Here is a 15,571-nt window from a genome sequence, read left to right on the forward strand (position 1 = left end):
TCAGTAAGACCAAGGAGCTGATCATGGATGACAGCAAACGGGGAAGGGAGTATGTCCCCATCCACATCGACGGGGCTGCACTGGAGGAGGTCCAAATCACACGGGCACCGTTGTCAAGAAGGTGCGACAGCGCCTCTACCCCCTCAGGAGGTTGAAAAGGGTTGGCATGGGCCCTCATAAAGTTCTACATTGAGAGCATCTTCACTAATAATACAGTAGCCATTAATACAGATAACGAGTGGAGGACAAAGGAGCCTCTTAAAGAAGAAGTTACAGGTCTGTGAGAGCCAGAAATCTTGCTTGTTTGTAGGTGACCAAATACTTATTTTCCACCATAATTTGCAAATAAATTCATAAAAAATTCCTACAATGTGATTTTCTGGATTTTTTTTCTTCTCATTTTGTCTGTCATAGTTGAAGTGTACCTATGATGTAAATTACAGGCCTTTCTCTCACCTTTTTAAGTGGGAGAACTTGCACAATTGGTGGCTGACTAAATACTTTTTTGCCCCACTGTATTTCCTTGCCTATTGTAATTTGTACTGCATAGACAATGACCTGAGGGATTTTGACTACATCAAAAAACAGTTGTAGAATGTGTAAGCTAAATCAGACGTTCTAGGCAGAGCCCAACCATTTGAAATTATGGAATATTAAGATTGAAGCCAGGAGATCATTAAGATAAAGAGGGCATTTAAATCCCCTCTGTTAACCTAAAATACACAGGGAAAAGGGTGCGGTGCAGGAAAGGTTGAGGAAACACACAGGAAGTGGAAGATGGAAGAATAGGGTGGAGGTTTAAAAATAGAAACAGTAAAAGATACCCCTCAACTTAAAATAAGCAGTGCTTAGCCAACAAAGCTTGCCTGGCTGGCATACGAATGAGCCTGGTAGGAAATGTGTCAGAGCTGCTCACTGAGCGTGGCTGAACTACTGTATAGGCCTACTGCAATGTACTGTTGGTGACTGGGTTGTGTTACCAAGCAAGCACTAGAAATGTCTTAGAAATCATACTCATAAATCAAATCTATCGACCTTAATGTGACACACAATAAATCCACAGTTTAAGTACTTCAAGGGTAAGAACAGAGACTCTCTACCGACCTCAACAAGGAATACACATCTAAGGAGAAATTAAGACCTTTAAACAACAGTGAAAAGCATTCATTACCAAACCAGGAAGATCCCAACGCCCAATATGTATATGCGCTATACTTATCACCGGTGGCACGTCAGCAACACGCAACAAAATAAGGAAATAACAAGATGCTGGAACAGATCCCCCGAAGGTGGCCAAGGGGAAACACTCCACTGTGCCTGCGAGGAGAGGACAGGGCAGGGCTAGGCAGCTGAACACTTCTGCCTAGAGAGGAATGAGATGCTCATAAAACATGCATGGTGTGAAACCAGGGCCAGCAGGCATAGGCAGCCAGGGTTCTGTTGCACCCTGTCTCCACCCAGGCCAGAAATGGAAAGGCAATAGGGGGCCTTCTGTGGCGTGTGGAACTCAGCACCTGTAAGGGAGCTGCTTCCTTTGCCACTAACAATCTGAGCCATTCATCTGTGGCGACACAGAAACAAGGACCTTGGGTACAGGAAGTGTAGCCCTGTTTATTCAGTGTCTTTTCATTTGACGGGGTATTCAAAATGTCTTTATAATACCTGGCTTTTAACCCTTTGCTTACTTTTAGATATGCCCCAGTAGTTTATATTCAGTGTGTGTCATTGTACTCCAACGTAGGTTGCCATAAACTTACATCGGCCATATATTCTGAATATTATGCTAGCATTGTATTTGAGAGGGTTCAAGGGAAGTGATCACAAAATGTATCTTGTAACATCTACATTTGATTTTCATACAACAGTAGGCCTATACCTTGTAGACCCTGCCACATACCTCTTGTGTCTGAGCCGCTGAATTGAGATTCTACTTTGTCTCTGTAAAGCCTTGCGGAGGGAATAGCTGCACTGTTTGAGTGTGTCATGACAGTACTGTATTACCTGTGACAGTATTGTATTACCGGTGACAGTATTGTATTACCTGTGACAGTACTGTATTACCTGTGACAGTACTGTATTACCTGTGACAGTACTGTATTACCTGTGACAGTACTGTATTACCTGTCACAGTACTATATTACCTGTCACAGTACTATATTACCTGTGACAGTACTATATTACCTGACAGTATTGTATTACCTGTCACAGTACTATATTACCTGACAGTACTGTATTACCTGTGACAGTACTGTATTACCTGTGACAGTACTATATTACTTGACAGTACTGTATTACTTGTGACAGTACTGTATTACCTGTCACAGTACTATATTACCTGTGACAGTACTATATTACCTGACAGTACTGTATTACCTGTGATAGTACTGTATTACTTGTGACAGTATTGTATTACCTGTGGCAGTACTATATTACCTGACAGTACTGTATTACTTGTGACAGCACTGTATTACCTGTCACAGTACTATATTACCTGTGACAGTACTATATTACCTGACAGTACTGTATTACCTGACATTACTGTATTACCTGTGACAGTACTATATTACCTGTGACAGTACTATATTACCTGACAGTACTGTATTACTTGTGACAGTACTGTATTACTTGTGACAGTACTATATTACCCGTGACAGTACTATATTACCTGACAGTACTGTATTACTTGTGACAGTAGTGTATTACCTGTGACAGTACTATATTACCTGTGACAGTACTATATTACCTGTGACAGTACTGTATTACCTGAGTGGATTCTGTAGTTCCCACCGGAGCCCCTGCTTCCCCCTGGCATCATGCTCTTCATCCTGAACGCCTCCTCTGGGTGGTTGAAGCGGAAAAAAGCCGACTGGCCAAAACACAGCATACAACCTGTAAAAGAAAACATGGGAGGTTGAGAAAGCAGCAGTTGTAAGGGAGGTGTTTCAGTGAACCATGCTCACGTGATGAGTAACCTTGCCTAAGACCTAAACACTTGCATTAACTCCCCAAGGCCATGCTTGACACATTGATAGCTGTCATCTGTATCTTCAGTTCAACAGCTTTAGCTTCAACTGATGCTGCCTCTGTAAAATGAGTGAAACACATCTAATAAGTCTGGACAGTGTTAATGGAAACTGATGATGAAAAGATAAAGTATTACAAGTCACTGGGGTTTGGCAGCTTGATAAGGTGGTGAGGGGTTATGAAAAGGCAGGCATAGCCTGTAACTCACTTCTATGTAAGCAGTGATGATTGCTTTGTGAGTGAACAGACCATAGATTTAGTTTTTATCTCCATGGAAAAGACTCCCTATGCTTGTAGTGCCTATTCTGATCGACTTACAGCCTTACTTGAAAAATCAAAAACATATCAAACGTTCTTATTCAGTCCTGTATGCTACTAACTAAAAGCAATCAGGAGAAAGCAATGATTGCTACTGTACTGTCCAAACATAGTCCCATTACACAGTGAACAGCTGAAAATAGATTTTAGATTGAGGTAAATAGGGTGGGTGGTCTGCTAACTGATATCTGTCATCAGCAACCAGAGAACCTGGGGGTAAAAAGGCTTTCATGGAAACTTTTCAATCAGAGCACCATCACTGTACAGTGGGTGCGATCCAGATTCACCCTGTTCCCTTTACAGTGCACTACTTTTGACCAGGGTCCATAGGGCATTGTTCAGAAGTAGTGCACTATATAGGGAATAGGATTTCATTTCGGACACATGCAGTGTGTACAATGCAGCCAGATGCCTTTTTATTCCATGGAAGTGGGGAAGAATAGTTGATTACTTCACAGGCTCTGACAGGACAGCAAGTGATTAGGACACAAACACAGGCACAGCTGAATTACCGTGGTAACTATCACATCAGTGTAGGGAGACGAGATGACGTCAATGCAGAGGAGCAGAAGATAACATTTTTTTGTGTCGACAGTGAAGACTTGGTGAAAACGTTAGCTTTAATTGTTCGACTAAAGGGAAATTCTAAAAGTTACAGACAAAATTAATTTATATATAATGTTTATTTCCAGATTTGATAATAAAGTATGAAACAAACTTCTCTGGGGTGGCAAGAAGGGAAGCTAACGTAAAAACAAGTGTCATAAAACAAGACGATGGTAGTACTGAGACGGATTACATTTTATAACAGTATTATTTACGATTTTAGTGGAGAGCGCCACATCAGCTGAATATCTGTCTGTACACGCTCTCTGTTCTTCTTCAGCAGATAGAGATTGTGCATTTTGGCTGGCCGATTTGTGGCAAAACTCAATCATGCCCAATGTCAGACCCACCCTTCAAATGACATAGCCCCGGGGCTACAGCCATCACACACCGTAAGCCAACTCAACCTCACAACTCATTGGCTATTCAGAGGGCACACACACGCTGTACAGGCCTGATCCAATGTATTAATAGCATGCATAAAACTATGTTGCACACCATTCCATCATGGTCATATAATAGCAGGAAAACATGTCAAAATGCAAAGTGAGAATGGAAAATGCACTGTTATGTGTGATTGTAATGACTTGTACGTGGTTGTATCTGACACCACAAATTAGAGGTCAACCAATTATGATTTTTCAACGCCGATACCAATACCGATTATTGGAGGACCAAAAAAGCCGATACTGGTCGTCGTTGGTGGAAGAAGGTGAGGACCAAAGCACAGCATGGTAGGTGTTCATATTTTTTATCAAATAAACTGAACACTATACAAATACAAAATAACAAAGTGAAAGACAAACGTACAGTCCTGTACAGTGAATGAAAAAACACTAAACAGAAAATTAACACCCACGAAACACAGGTGGAAAAACGAAACACAGGTGGAAAAAGGCTACCTAAGTATGATTCTCAATCAGAGACAACTAACGACACCTCTAATTGAGAACCATACCAGGCCAAACTCAAAAACCAACATAGAAAAACAAACAGATTGCCCACCCCAACTCACGCCCTGACCATACTAAAACAAAGACAAAACAAAGGAACTAAGGTCAGAACGTCACAGATACCGATTAATCGGCCAAACCGGGGACACCGTGCGTAAGGCTGGTGCCATGTACCCCGGCCCGAGGAGACGCACTGGAGACCAGATGCGCTGAGCCGGCATCATGGCACCTGGCTCGATGCCCAACCTAGCCCGGCCAATACGAGGCGCTGCGGGCTATGCCTGCGCACCGGGGACACCGTGCGCCTCACGGCATAACACGGTGCCTGCCCGGTCCCTCTCTCTCCACAGTAAGCACGGGGAGTTGGCGCAGGTCTCCTACCTGACTTCGGCACACTCCCCGTATTTTTTTATTTGTAATAATGACAATTACAACAATACTGAATGAACACTTATTTTAACTTAATATAATACATCAATAAAATCAATTTCGCCTCAAGTAAATAATGAAACATGTTCAATTTGGTTTAAATAATGCAAAAACAAAGTGTTGGAGAAGAAAGTAAAAGTGCAATATGTGCTATGTAAGAAAGCTAACGTTTCAGTTCCTTGCTCATAACATGAGAACATATGAAAGCTGGTGGTTCCTTTTAACATGAGTCTTCAATATTCCCAGGTAAGAAGTTTTAGGTTGTAGTTATTATAGGAATTATAGTACTATTTCCCTCTATACCATTTGTATTTCATTAACCTTTGACTATTGGATGTTCTTATAGGAACTTTAGTATTGCCAGTGTAACAGTATAGCTTCCGTCCCTCTCCTCGCTCCTCACTGGGCTCGAACCAGCAACACAACGACAACAGCGCACGCTATTAGCGGTTACACAAGCCTAATCTCGGGAGTTGATAGGCTTTAAGTCATAAACAGCGCAATGCTTGACGCACAACGAAGAGCTGCTGGCAAAACGCAGGAAAGTGCTGTTTGAATGAATGTTTACCCATCTGCCTACCACCGCTCAGTCAGATACTTAGATGCTTGTATGCTTGTATGCTCAGTGAGATTATATGCAACGCAGGACACGCTAGATAATATCTAGTAATATCATCAACCATGTGTAGTTAACTAGTGATTATGATTGATTGTTTTTTATAATATAAGTTTAATACTAGCTAGCAACTTACCTTGGCTTACTGCATTCGCGTAACAGGCAACGAGAAAGAGGCAGGTCGTTATTGCGTTGGACTAGTTAACTGTAAGGTTGCAAGATTGGATCCCCCGAGCTGACAAGGTGAAAATCTGTCGTTCTGCCCCTGAACGAGGCAGTTAACCCACCGTTCCTAGGCCGTCATTGAAAATAAGAATGTGTTCTTTAACTGACTAGCCTGGTTAAATAAAGTTTTTTTTTTTTTTAATTAAAGATCGGTGCCCAAAAATATAGATTTCCGATTGTTATGAAAAATTCAAAATCGGTCCTAATTAATCAGCCATTCCGATTAAATGTTCCCTAGGGAAAAATAAAGTATTTAAAAGCATGTAGCCTGTGCAGAATGCAGATATGAACTGTGAATACAGAACCCTAACCCACAACAGTAAAATACTGTCAGGCTAAAATGGCCTTGTTTACTGTACCCATTACAGCTGTACAACTCAGCTCTATTGGAACACAGGCAGTGGACGAATAAGCAGTATGCATGGTGGGCTGATGTATGCAGAAGAAGACTGAAGCTCTTTCTGAAGCTCTTTCTCTTTTCCCCTCAGGGAGTCTGATCCAAAGATCTCGGCAGCCGTAGGACCCTGTGTGCCCCTCTCTGTCTGGAGCTTCCGGTGAGAGTTAACTAAAAGTGCCTGCTGCACCAGACGCTCCCCACACACAGACATACATTCAAATCAAATCGTGTTGGTAAACAACAGGTGAAATGCTTATTTACTATGGGCCCTTCCCAACAACGCAGAGACAAAAAAAGAGAGAAATTATCAAAAAATAATAACACAAGGAATAAATACAGAATGAGTAATGATACACACACACAGCCCCAGGGCAGAGGGGCAGCGGAGCCTCATCCTGCTGCCTGCTACATCTACAGCTGAGCGGTGACACGACAGACCATCAAGGATCAGACAGGCAGGTTGAGTCAGCAAACCACACAAAGAGCTGCTCACTCACACCATTTCCAAACTACAGCAGCCTCTGTGTGTGTGTGTGTGTGTGTGTGTGTGTGTGTGTGTGTGTGTGTGTGTGTGTGTGTGTGTGTGTGTGTGTGTGTGTGTGTGTGTGTGTGTGTGTGTGTGTGTGTGTGTGTGTGTGTGTGTGTGTTCATAAGCCCATAACCAGGAGTGGACAACAGAGTAAGACAACACTGGACAAGCACAGGCATCAAACTGGGTCTGAGTCAATGACATGACAAGTTTAAGAATTTCCAATCTCTCTCAACTAACTTTTGACTGGCTAGCTACTACGAACCGTGAAGTATGGCTCATGAGACTAATGCATTTTTTAATATTTTTTCTTTCCTCAGGGGCAGAGGCAGGAGAGCAAAACCAAACATCCAGCCTTGGACTGGTGGTTGATCAATATCAACGCAAGGGAAATATTGTGAAATTACCGTATGATTAGTTGTGTGAGTTACTGCACGGACAATGTTAAAAATGTATGACAGCTGCATAAATGGCTAGTCAGTAGCCACTCATAGTGACAGGACAGAGTCATTCTCTGTGAACCACATCATTGCCAATGAGGACTCTTCAATTCAGCCGTTAGAGACCTACTTATATTGATGGATCACTTGGCATAGGGAAACACTAAACAACAGTATGTGACTATAGATTTACAGAGTGCTGAGATGTGAGGCATTTATTTATGTCCTGAAATGGTAGTATAGCTCAGCCATGCATTGTGTAAACTGTACCTGGTGACAGTGGCATAGCCAGAAATGTATTTTTGGAAAGCAGCTAATTTCCTGCAATTTTACACATTTTGCCATGGGGCAAAGAATCAAATGTACCGTTTTATAGCTAATCTCATGTTATTCTGCACATTTTGCCATGAGGCTGAGAGAAAATGTTGCTGTTTTAAAGCTAATTTCTTACAATTCTATACATTTTGCCATGAACAGAGAGGAAAATGTGCAGTTTTATAGCTTCTTGTGCTATTCTACACATTTTGCCAAATGTAGCATTTCTAAAGCGTATTAAAGATAAAATATGGGTGTTGACTTTTTTTGCTCAATCTGATTGGTTGGTCCTGGCTCGCCAATGGGTTGGCCTGGGCCCACTTAAGCCCACCCGTTCCTTCACCCGGGGATATTCCCTGACTGGAATCATAAATTAGGTCTAATTAGGTCTAATCAGAATACGGGACACGTAGAATAGCAATCTGCGATTATAGTGCCTCGTTTTAATTTTGAACTATCTTTCACAATAACAAATAGTCATTGAGCGAGTCAATACCATTAGCAAGGTTCCCAGGCAATCACTGTCCTGGAATTCAATAAATCTAGCAGTCGTTTGTTACAGCTATAGCTAATGTACAGAGGAATAGATAAATGGAGAATTTGCATACAGAAATAAAAATGGATTGATGGTGGTAACACATTGAGAATGAATATCATGAATAATTTGATGTTGGTTTGGTGGTACAACAGATCAACATACTAAGAAGTGTCCACGTTTTCTGTTTGCCTCTTGTCATCAGACTTACCTGTAAGTGAACATTTGTCTGGAGATTGAAGGCTTCCATACTTACTCTCTTCCTTCACAATTTGTCTGTATTAAGAGTAGGGCCGGCGTATTTCCAGACCATGTGACCTGACCAGGGAAAACTAATGGCACTAAGTGTGTGTGTGTGTGTGTATAAGCTGTCTACTAAGAGTAGAGGTATACATTGAGTATACATTGTTGATATGATAAGCTACTGTGTGGATGTTGCTAATATTTTGGCATCACGACACTGAAGTGTGAGAGGCCTCAAATTTTGGGGTGAACTAAAAATTCTCCCTTACGTAAAAAAAAACCTCAGGGTGTGAGCTCCTCATTGCAGCACCTCCTCCTCTGCTTATCTCTACTGAGACAGCGTTGTTGGGCAAATGACAGTCTGCTGTCTTTTAACCAGACCACAATTATGCCAAATTAGACTACAGAGATACCTAACCCAACTCCCTAGGTGGTCCATGGAGGCCTCCACTAGAGCACATGTAGGGGTCACATTCCCATTGGACCTTCCCTAGTCAATCACCTTTGGTTAATCATAGGAGATGACAGAGTATAGGCAGCGACGGCACTAAACCAGTGACAGGGTTGTAGAATAGATCCTTGGGTTCTCCCCTCCAGGGGTGGACTGGCCATCTGGTATTTCTGGCAAATAGATGGGCTGGTCAATTTTTAGACCAGTCGCCCTGTCTAACATTGTTTTTTTTGTGCAAAATTATCATTATCTGGTTCGAGGGAAAAAATGGGCCAGTGTGGGGTCCTCAAGGAAAATAATGGGTCAGTGTGGGGTCCTCAAGGAAAATAATGGGCCGGTGTGTTAGAAATTCCAGGGACAATTTTTGGTCCCAGTCCGCCACTGCTCCACTCATCACTCCATATGCTCTCAGCTCTCCTCAGATTTGAAGTGAAGAACCTTTTTATCAGAGACAAACATCTCAGAGATTCCAATCATGTTTAATCAAGTGTTTGCTAAAAACAACCTGACAGTAAAATATGACACGTTGCCATTTTTTAAATAATAATTCATTATATCATTTGGGAGAGGACATGCTTCAATGGTAAATGAAAAAACCTTCACAGAAGATAATTAATTGGGGCTGTTGGAAGAGAACGGGGGTGGCGGCTGCGCAGCCAAGATCTTCACAGTTAATCAGCGAGATTGATTCTCTCAACGTTGCGAGGCAGAGTTATCCTTTAACACTCCAATATTGGCAGAACTCTTGGGTTCTCATCACAGTGAGTGCACTTTGGGAATGGCTCCAAAGTACATCTTTCATATCTCGTATGGGGTTCTCTCTGCAAGTTACCATATTCATGTTATTCAATTACAACAACAAAAAGGGTACCATGTAGCCTACTCAAGTAGAAGACTTGATTGCGAGAAGTCAACGGGTTAATTGACATTACTATATTTTCAATACTCTAAACAGAAAATCACAGATGAGGTTGTCTGAGATGGGTGTGGATTTGTCTTTACTTCAAGGTAACTTTGACACAACCTAGAAGTGACACCAAAAAGAAGAGACCATTATTCCCTGAAAACACTTGGACACTGGCAGGGATTCAAATCTCCTCAAGAGATATTCTTTCATGAAAACCTGGTAGATGAAAGAAACCATAGGAGAAGGTTGGGTTGGTGTACCTGAGGGGTACTACATTGGTTTATATCACTGTAGTGTAAAATAAATTGAGACCATATTCCCTGGACTTAAACCCTTGCCAAGCAACGATATGAAAGCATTTTCATATCGTCATTTAATTTTAGTATAGTTAAAAATTTTTAAAGAATCTTCATTATTAAGCCTTGGAAAGTAAGCTATTGGGACCACTGAAATAAGATCTAAGAAACTGGGTTAAGAGCAAATACTTGGAATTGTGATTACGTGAGGGCATGTGTGAAGAATAGAGATCATCTGAGTTTCAGTTGGCTTCAACGAAGAAAGAGTCCCTCTGACCCTCCATCTGTGACTAACCTGAACTACTATCTCAAGTTCAGATAAACTTTTCATTACTTTAAAATCAATCAATAAATCAACTTCTAGTAGTAAGACCAAATGTATTTCCATTCCTTTACTACTAGTTAACTATCATTTAAGCTCACAGTGTTTGACAATTTCACATTTAACTGTGTCATCATAAAACACAGAAGACCAGACACTAAACCTAGAGTGTCAGATATCTCTAAAGCAGAGGACACACTGGACAAAGGGATGCCAAAAAGTAAGCAAGACAGTTGCCATGGCATTGTTGTGTTTTACTGCTTAAGGAAAGGCCAGACACTTTCAAGCTCACCAGTTAATCACTCAAAGCTTTAGCCAATGCAGAGGCCATAAAGTGCAGCCACACATACCAAGAGATAGAGAGGAGATACACAGGAAAGCAGTGGAAGTTCTCATGTGACCATTCTATTTTCACCAACATAACGAAGTTGGCATATCCAACATAACTGAGTTGGTATATCAATACATGTCATAACTATGACGTCTGCCTACTTTCTAAAGTGGGTAGAGGTATCCTATACAGCAATACCCAATGAGACATTTTAAGCTTGTGATGAATAAAATGAATGATGGTGACAGTCAAGTATTTTGGTAAGATACAATCCACTTAATTTGAGACAGTCAACCCCTTACAGTATAGAATGTGGCATTTGACACCATTGATACTGATTTCAGGTTCCCTCTTCATATACTTTCATAATTGAGAAATCTATTCCATAACATTTATCCCAGATACAATATCCTGAAACTATCTGCCATCTCCTGTGAGTGGCACAATGAAGTGTCAGGGGGTCTAGTAACATATGTGCACTGTTCGCACTCCCTCCCTCACCTCCTTTTGCCAGAACAACATAAGACAATAAATACTCCTGCTGGTCAAGTCAGTGAAACAGATGGCTATGGGTTACTTCTCTATCCTCGCTCTGTGGATGTGGCCTCACAAACAGAAGAGTCCAGGTTCAACCAAGCATGAGCAGCAGGATATGTGGCTCACCGAGCTGTAAACAAGGAGTGAATTTTAGGGCAGCCTGATGCTTGTTTGCAGAGGTGGTACACCTCCTGTCTCTTTATGCATGCAATGGGGGTCAATGCAATGTGTCAGAAATGACAGATTTTGGAGGGGGGAGTTTTGAGTGGGTTTGCTAATATGAGAATAGACTGCGTCTAGATTCTAGACAGGGTTAACAGCATGCTTAGGTCTCATGGACCAGGAATAGAAATGTAACAGTATACAGGCACCTGGTGACCATGCCAAAATGAAAAGAGATCACTGCCCTGTCATAGTGGAGGATTTGGCTAGAGATTGTATCCTTGTATATGTTTTGCTGTCAATATTAATACAACAGGTCAATGTTACTTTACTGGTGCAGGTGTATTATCTTTTTTTACGATATCAATAAAGGAGACAATGTCTACTTTCGAGATTAGGGCACAATGTATCATTTGAATGTTACAACGTTATACTTACTGTACGTCACCCATCTACTGTAACGAATCTAGCATCTCGCTTTTTTTTATTTTACAACTGATAATTAACCAATTGCAAAACGTTGGTAGATACAATAAATTCACACAGCTGCAATACTCTACAACATAGGCATTACCTTTCATTCTGACTATAACACTTACTTTAAATCCAAATGAAAGTCCTCTTGCACTCTGCTGTTAACATCGCAGCTGCTCCTTTAAAAACAGCCACGTGTTTTTCCTGAATGGAAAATGATTGTTGAAGAAGAAGAGAGCGGCAATGCGGGCTTGTCCTGACTACTCCTTTGTTATGGTAATATGGGTCAGTATTCTTCCACAGGCTACTCACATAGGCTACGTTCTGTTTTCACAAAATACGCTGTCCACCTGCCTTGTAGTGCAGTCTGTAGAACAGTTGGTTCAGCCAACGCGTACTGTAAGCATACAATCCATTTCAGTGAAATATGTTGCGTTACAATTCGTTGTATGTTGCTCCTTCCAACGCAGCCTCGCGCAATGTCCTATTTGTCACTATAGCAGTGGACTACACCCGCATGTTTGTTTTGCCGGGGCTCCTTGCAGCAGGAGAGATGGTCGAAGTTGAACAGCTGTTTCCGACACAGGCTCAAACTAATATCCACCCCAGAGAGAAAGAGAAAAAGGTTTGGTGTGGTGGGAGGGGGAGGCTCAGTGGGGTGGAGTGAGAGGAGCACTAACCCTGAGTCAGAGCTTATATGTGCAATCCCAAATCTCTGTCATCTGAATCAACCTCACCCATTTTCTCCAGTATTAGTTTAGTATCTTCTGAGTCTGTTTGACTGACTGACTACCAAGTTATTATGGGGAAGGGTTCAATGGATTTGTTGTTCACATGTTAACATCATACACTCAGCTTTAAACAAAGCCCTCAATATGTCTCATACTCTCTTCACAGGACCACTGCTCTGTGCTATAAATCAGAGAAAAAATCTATATACTGTACCTTCTGAGATGAAAATGTAATATCAACCCAATTTTCAAGTCTGGATTTAGTCTATTCTTTTCAATAGTTTACCACTCACCCAGAAAAAAACAAGGAATTTCTGCATCTTGAATGACAGTAGCAATTCCAGCTTTTCACTGATGCCTGTTACATAATATGACCGCCACAGTGTCAAAGGTATCTAGTATCAACTAACTCATCTCTACATATTATTACACAGATCTTGAGTCAGCACAATCAATGACACCACCTTGGTCTTGAAGTTATTCTTCACCAGTACAATTCATTTTTTTTTGTACCAAAATATATACATATATGCATGATTCCCTCAAAAATCATTATTTGACCTTTTACCCCCAGGGGTAAAAGGAGATCTGTTGGGGTAAGAGGGGTGGAATAAAAATAGCAATGTCCCTGCTCGGATTTACAAGAAAATCCAGGTTGAGGGATGCCAGGAGACAGGCAGTGTCATCATTAGCCTCCAACTCCAGCTCTCTCGTTACTGTTTTTTAGTTTATGACTATCAAGTTCCTGTGATTCTATGGAGCCAAGAAGCCGTTGAGATACTGTAAGTACTATGACTAATATCATAGATACTCTCCCAGCGGGAGGGCCTGTTGCTTTATTTTCTGTTGGTCTTGTAGCATAAATTCAGACATCCTGGTGAAAGAATGTGATGTATTGGAAATCAATAGGCTTCCTTCCAGCCATGTTGTAATATCCCAGTGTGCTTGAGAGCACAGTCAAGTTTACTGTGGTAACAAATGACTCACTACAGTCCCACAGGAACGTGTGGTTGTTTCTCAATCGATGTGTTTAGAAAAGGCACACATTTGCATTTACTGAATGGATTTCTTGACTCTAATACTCCCATCTTAATTGATTTGGGGTTTGTAAGTGCTGGTTACACAGTTAGCAAATAGGCATCGATCTTTGGCATTAATTGTACACATGTGCATTGGTTAGTCCAGGAATGTAATTGAGTTCCTCTCAATGACCAAAGCAATATCACATAAAAATGTTTAATTGCATGTTTGTTTTTTGTCAAATCATCTTGAAACAGTATGTGCGTCTGTTGCTGTACGTCATTATTCTATGTTGAATGTGTTACTATAATAGATGACAATAAGAGTTGTAGGTATGCAGAAACAGACTCCTTACCAATGAGGTTTAGTTCCACAAGTCAGTTTGTTTGTAAGGAGCCATACCTTGTGACAGGCGGACCGGTTTGGTGACAGGAAGCCCGTCTATGGCACACTGGTTCCCACAGGGGTGGAGAGTGATGGTCCCTGCCCGGTTCTCTATGTAGCAGTGCTGGGCGGCAACTCCTGGGCCCTGGATGCTGATGTCCATCGCCCCATGGCCCAACGTGGTCCTACCTGTAGGAGCAACACCCAGAAGAGTATGAGCAAAAGATGAACACTGGAACTGAGGGATTCTAGCCTGGTGGTAGCCTGATCTGTCTGTTCAAATAAAAGAGACAGCTAAAGAAGCACTAAAATATTTCACTACCAGGCTAGAATGATCCCTCAATGTTCATAGAAACAGTCTCTCATCAAACTGTGTTGCCAAGAGAAGAATGTGGCTGTATGTTGACTGTGGCTGTTAGTGGCTGTAAATTGACATTCAACCACAGTGTTTTACTTATTGTGTTCAACGTCCATGTTGTTACTGTATAATGACAAAGTTACCTATTCATTAAGTTACCAAAGTTACCTATTTATTACGTGATAGAATAACTTGCAAGAGAAGTGAAACCTTCAAAATAAGTGAATGATTACGTAATCTTGTTTTATTCTGAAATAGTCCATTGGACAAGTCTTTGTAACTCATGGCGGGAGTCAATGTCATATCCAGCAGTCGTGCATTAAATTAGGCAGACACGCTAAAAAACAGAAATGCTTTGTAACTAAATCCCATTCCACCCTTCACAACCCCCTTCCTCTGCCCAACAGTGACCCTGTCCAGCCTCATCTCTACTGGGGCTCCAGATAAAAGGAGAAAACCCAGTGGAATGTCACATCACAGTGCAACACACATTCTCATCCTCGCTCCCCTCTGGACCAAGGCTGCCTCCCAAATAGCATCTTATTTCCTATAAAGTGCACTACTTTTGACCAAGGCCCATAGGGAAGAAGCTGCCATTACATAGGGCATAGGGTGTCATTTGGGATGGAGCCTTCTCAGTGCATTCCATACCCAACTCCCTGCAGAACTCCAGACAGAGGGGCATGGAGAAAGGAATTCCCAGGATGAATGGTAGCAGTGGTGGACAGTGCAGGAGGTATGGAGAGGGTAGTAAAGCGGCGTTAGGGAGGGGTGGTGGACAGTGCAAGAGGTAGGGAGAGGGTAGTAAAGCGGTGTTAAGGAGGGGTGGTGGACAGTGCAGGAGGTAGGGAGAGGGTAGTAATACGGTGTTAGGGAGGGGTGGTGGACAGTGCAGGAGGTGGGGAGAGGGTAGTAAAGCGGTGTTAGGGAGGGGTGGTGGACAGTGCAGGAGGTGGGGAGAGGGTAGC

At 41.9% G+C, this 15,571-nt stretch overlaps 1 protein-coding gene across 16 annotated transcripts in view; it reads right to left on the reverse strand.

Moving 5' to 3' along the window:
• Window positions 1–15,571, reverse strand: part of LOC112265394 (pleckstrin homology-like domain family B member 1) — a 101,494-nt gene that overhangs the window by 61,466 nt on the left and 24,457 nt on the right. For 15 of the 16 annotated variants that reach the window (XM_042296061.1, XM_042296060.1, XM_042296059.1 and 12 more), the window contains exons 4-5: window positions 14,264–14,434; window positions 2,764–2,889 (exon numbers count right to left, since the gene is read on the reverse strand). In XM_042296061.1, the coding sequence (XP_042151995.1) occupies window positions 2,764–2,889; window positions 14,264–14,434 (297 nt within the window). Of the gene's footprint in view, window positions 1–2,763; window positions 2,890–12,235; window positions 12,714–14,263; window positions 14,435–15,571 lie in introns of those variants that run through there. The other variant, XM_042296070.1, reaches the window with a different exon arrangement.

The sequence above is a fragment of the Oncorhynchus tshawytscha genome, linkage group LG13, assembly GCF_018296145.1.
Source record: "Oncorhynchus tshawytscha isolate Ot180627B linkage group LG13, Otsh_v2.0, whole genome shotgun sequence".
Classification (NCBI taxonomy): domain Eukaryota; kingdom Metazoa; phylum Chordata; class Actinopteri; order Salmoniformes; family Salmonidae; genus Oncorhynchus; species Oncorhynchus tshawytscha.